Below are 3,299 nucleotides of genomic sequence, written 5' to 3' on the forward strand. Positions count from 1 at the left end.
CCCCTGTCCCAAAATGTCTACACTTCCAACTTGTTACACTACAGGAAATCCCAGATATTTGTATTATTTCTGATTTCATTCTAAACTGTAAGCCTCTTGTAGATGGGGTCTATTACGTTCACATTGTACAATCCAGCATCTGTCGTAGCACCTGGCATGTGTCATTAAGGGCTGTTGTATTGAGTCAGAGAAGCTCTTCTTTCAGATAAGCTCCTCTTTAAAATGTAAGTACTCAATTTCTAAATGTCAAAAAAATAAGACCATGAGACAGACTTAAAAGCAGAATGGGTTGATGAGACTCAGTGCTCTTAAAAATCCATAAGAAAAACAATATTATCCCAAGTAGAAAAATGAATAAAGTCCATAGAGACTTTAAAAATGAGAAACAGGTGGACAGTGAACATGCCGAAGCATACGTATTCCTCTCTAGATATCAAAAGGATGCGAGACAGGACAACCATATGAATATTTTCAACTATCTTCACTTTTGTGCTCAGAGACACAAATTGACTTCACCTAAAATAGGATAAATTTCAAGGCTCCCCCTTACCCCCTTATTATTCCTCCTCTCCCAAACTAGGAAGTGGGAACCTGTTTCTCCAGTTCTCCTCCTCCGAATTCAAGGTCGTAGAGCCTGGATTCCCCTCTTGGCCATCCTTGCTGCCTGCTGGCTTTATGACGTCGAGAAGGTCATTTCACCAGTCTGAGCCTGTTTCCTCTTCTGTAGAGTGGGAATGGTCACATCTTAAGAGAGAGAGTTGCAGGATTAAGGGAGCAGTTGAGCCTGACATGTTAGCACAGTGCCTTGCACATGGTAGATGATGAGAGCTCTCTTACCTGTTTCAGGCAGCTGCTTCATCCAAGTCTCCCATCCTTCTCTGAGGTCCTTCTCTGATTGCCTTCCTCAATGAAATTTCCAGCTCTTCAATCACTTTCTTTTGTCTCCTTGGCCTTCTAGTCTCACTAGTTCTAAAATCTCACTAACACAGAGGATTGAATCAATTTGACTATATGTTTTCTTAGCTACTGCCTTCCTGTTGGACACCTAGGTTATTTCCACTTGCTTGTAAGATATCCTATAGACCAAACTGCCGGATGATGAAGCTTTCTGCTCTGAGGGCTAATCCTCTGGGTTAGTGGTGATTTGGTCTCCCAGATCCTCAACATTCACTGAAGTCTTGAGATTATTTCATAACTGGATTTATATGAGAGAGATATTTGCTCCTTTTGTGTCCTCTCTTTTTGGACCAGTTCCTGGAGACAGCAAGTTTCTTGAGACAATCCTGCCATCAGGGTTTGTACACTTTATGGGAGGAAGGAAAGGGGGGAGCAGAGGAAGAAAGAAAGGAAGGGAGGGACAGAGGGAGAGGATAGGGAGAGGCAGGTGGGCATAGTAAATGCTTACTAGATTGTGTTGAATAAATGAAGGAATGACTGGGACTCATTAGTCCTGTTTTGTAGATGAGGACCTAAGTTTCAGAAAGGTTAAAGAGCTTGCCCAGGAACACAATATTGGGCCCCCCATTTGATCTCAGGTCTTTGAATCCAGTTCCACTGTCTTCCTCCTACACCTGCTGGGACACTGGTCTAGCTTAGTGTTACTCAAATGCCAGTCTTCAAGGAGGAAGGAAGCTTATATTGTAAATTAATTTGTCACTTCCTTCAAGAAAGTCTTGCTAAGAAAAAATGCTAACCAAACTAAACAACATGCTTAGTGACCTCACATTTTGGCGAAAGTTCCTAACTTTATTATAAATAGTTCCCCAACAAGTAGCTGGACCATGGGCCACACGTTTTTGTACCATGAGTCCTATTGCTCTCTAGCCTAACCACATGGCTTTGAACTCCATGTCTCTATCACTTCAGATGCTCTCAGCGTCTAGATGGAGCCCTCAGACATCCCAGAGACCACCACCCTTTTCGAGTATGATCCTCAGACCTTTCTGTGTGAGAAGAAGACCTTTGTCTTCGCCACCTTCAGCACCACCATCCTTTACTGCCTGGTGTTCTTCCTCAGCATGGTGGGCAACAGCCTGGTGCTGTGGGTCCTGGTGAAGTATGAGAGCCTGGAGTCCCTCACCAACGTCTTCATCCTCAACTTGTGTCTCTCAGACCTGGTATTCTCCTGCTTGTTGCCCGTGTGGATCTTGGGATACCACTGGGGCTGGTTGCTGGGAGACTTCTTCTGCAAGCTCCTCAACATGATCTTCTCCATCAGCCTCTACAGCAGCATCTCCTTCCTGACCATCATGACCATCCATCGCTACCTGTCGGTGGTGAATCCCATCTCATCTCTGCGCGTCCACACCCTCCAGTGCCGCTTACTGGTGACCATAGCCGTGTGGGCAGCCAGCATCCTATCCTCCATCCCTGATGCCATCTCCCACCAGGTGTTCCCTTCGGGCTGTGATTATTCAGAACTCGAGTGGTTCCTAGCCTCAGTCTACCAGCACAACGTCATCTTCCTTCTCTCCGTGGGAATTATCTTGTTCTGCTACGTGGAGATTCTCAGGACCCTGTTTCGCTCGCGGTCCAAACGGCGCCACCGGACAGTCAGGCTCATCTTCACCATCGTGGCGGCATACTTCCTCAGCTGGGCTCCCTACAACCTGATCCTGTTTCTGCAGACACTGTTGAAACTTGGGGTCATTCAGAGCTGTGAGGTCAGCCAGCAGCTGGATTATGCCCTGCTCATCTGCCGCAATGTTGCCTTCTCGCACTGCTGCTTCAACCCAGTACTCTATGTCTTCGTAGGGGTCAAGTTCCGCAGACACCTCAAAATTCTGCTTCGGCACTTCTGGCTCTGCCGGCAACAGGCGCCTGGCCTTCCCCCATCACCTCACCCCCCAGGTGCCTTCACCTATGAAGGCACCTCCTTCTATTGAAAGGGAGTCTGGTGGGGCAGGAGGAGGTGGACAGAGGAGCTGAAGGAGGCGGAGCTGAAGGAGAAGAAGGGCAGGAAAGAGCATGGAAGGCACAACACTGGGAAATGCTGCAGCTGCAGTGGTGGGAGTGAAAGAAGTACATTACACCAGGGTGTCCAATATGTTCCCTCTTCTGCAGAAAATTTCCCCACCTGGAAATTTTATATTGCCATCCAGAAAAATGTTTCTTAGATTTTGAGAAAATCTTTTATCATTCATTCTTTCATTCAGAAATGAATTTCTTATCCTTGCTTAGTTCGAAGCCTCTAAAATATGAAAGGATTCCCAGAAAGGAGCATCCCTCAAGACTTTACGAGGGTCTGAAATTCAGTTGTGCAGATGTAGGCTGCTGGCAAGATGGTCTCTCCCCTCCCT

At 46.5% G+C, this 3,299-nt stretch overlaps 1 protein-coding gene across 1 annotated transcript; it reads left to right on the plus strand.

Annotated features, from left to right (window-relative positions):
* Positions 1-1,874: 1,874 nt before the first annotated feature.
* XCR1 (X-C motif chemokine receptor 1) lies at positions 1,875-2,885 on the plus strand. The gene has a single exon (XM_057706529.1). It carries the CDS (start codon positions 1,884-1,886, stop codon positions 2,883-2,885), a length of 1,002 nt encoding a protein of 333 aa, XP_057562512.1. The 5' UTR covers positions 1,875-1,883.
* The last annotated feature ends 414 nt before the right edge of the window (positions 2,886-3,299 follow it).

The sequence above is a fragment of the Hippopotamus amphibius genome, chromosome 13, assembly GCF_030028045.1.
Source record: "Hippopotamus amphibius kiboko isolate mHipAmp2 chromosome 13, mHipAmp2.hap2, whole genome shotgun sequence".
NCBI lineage: Eukaryota > Metazoa > Chordata > Mammalia > Artiodactyla > Hippopotamidae > Hippopotamus > Hippopotamus amphibius.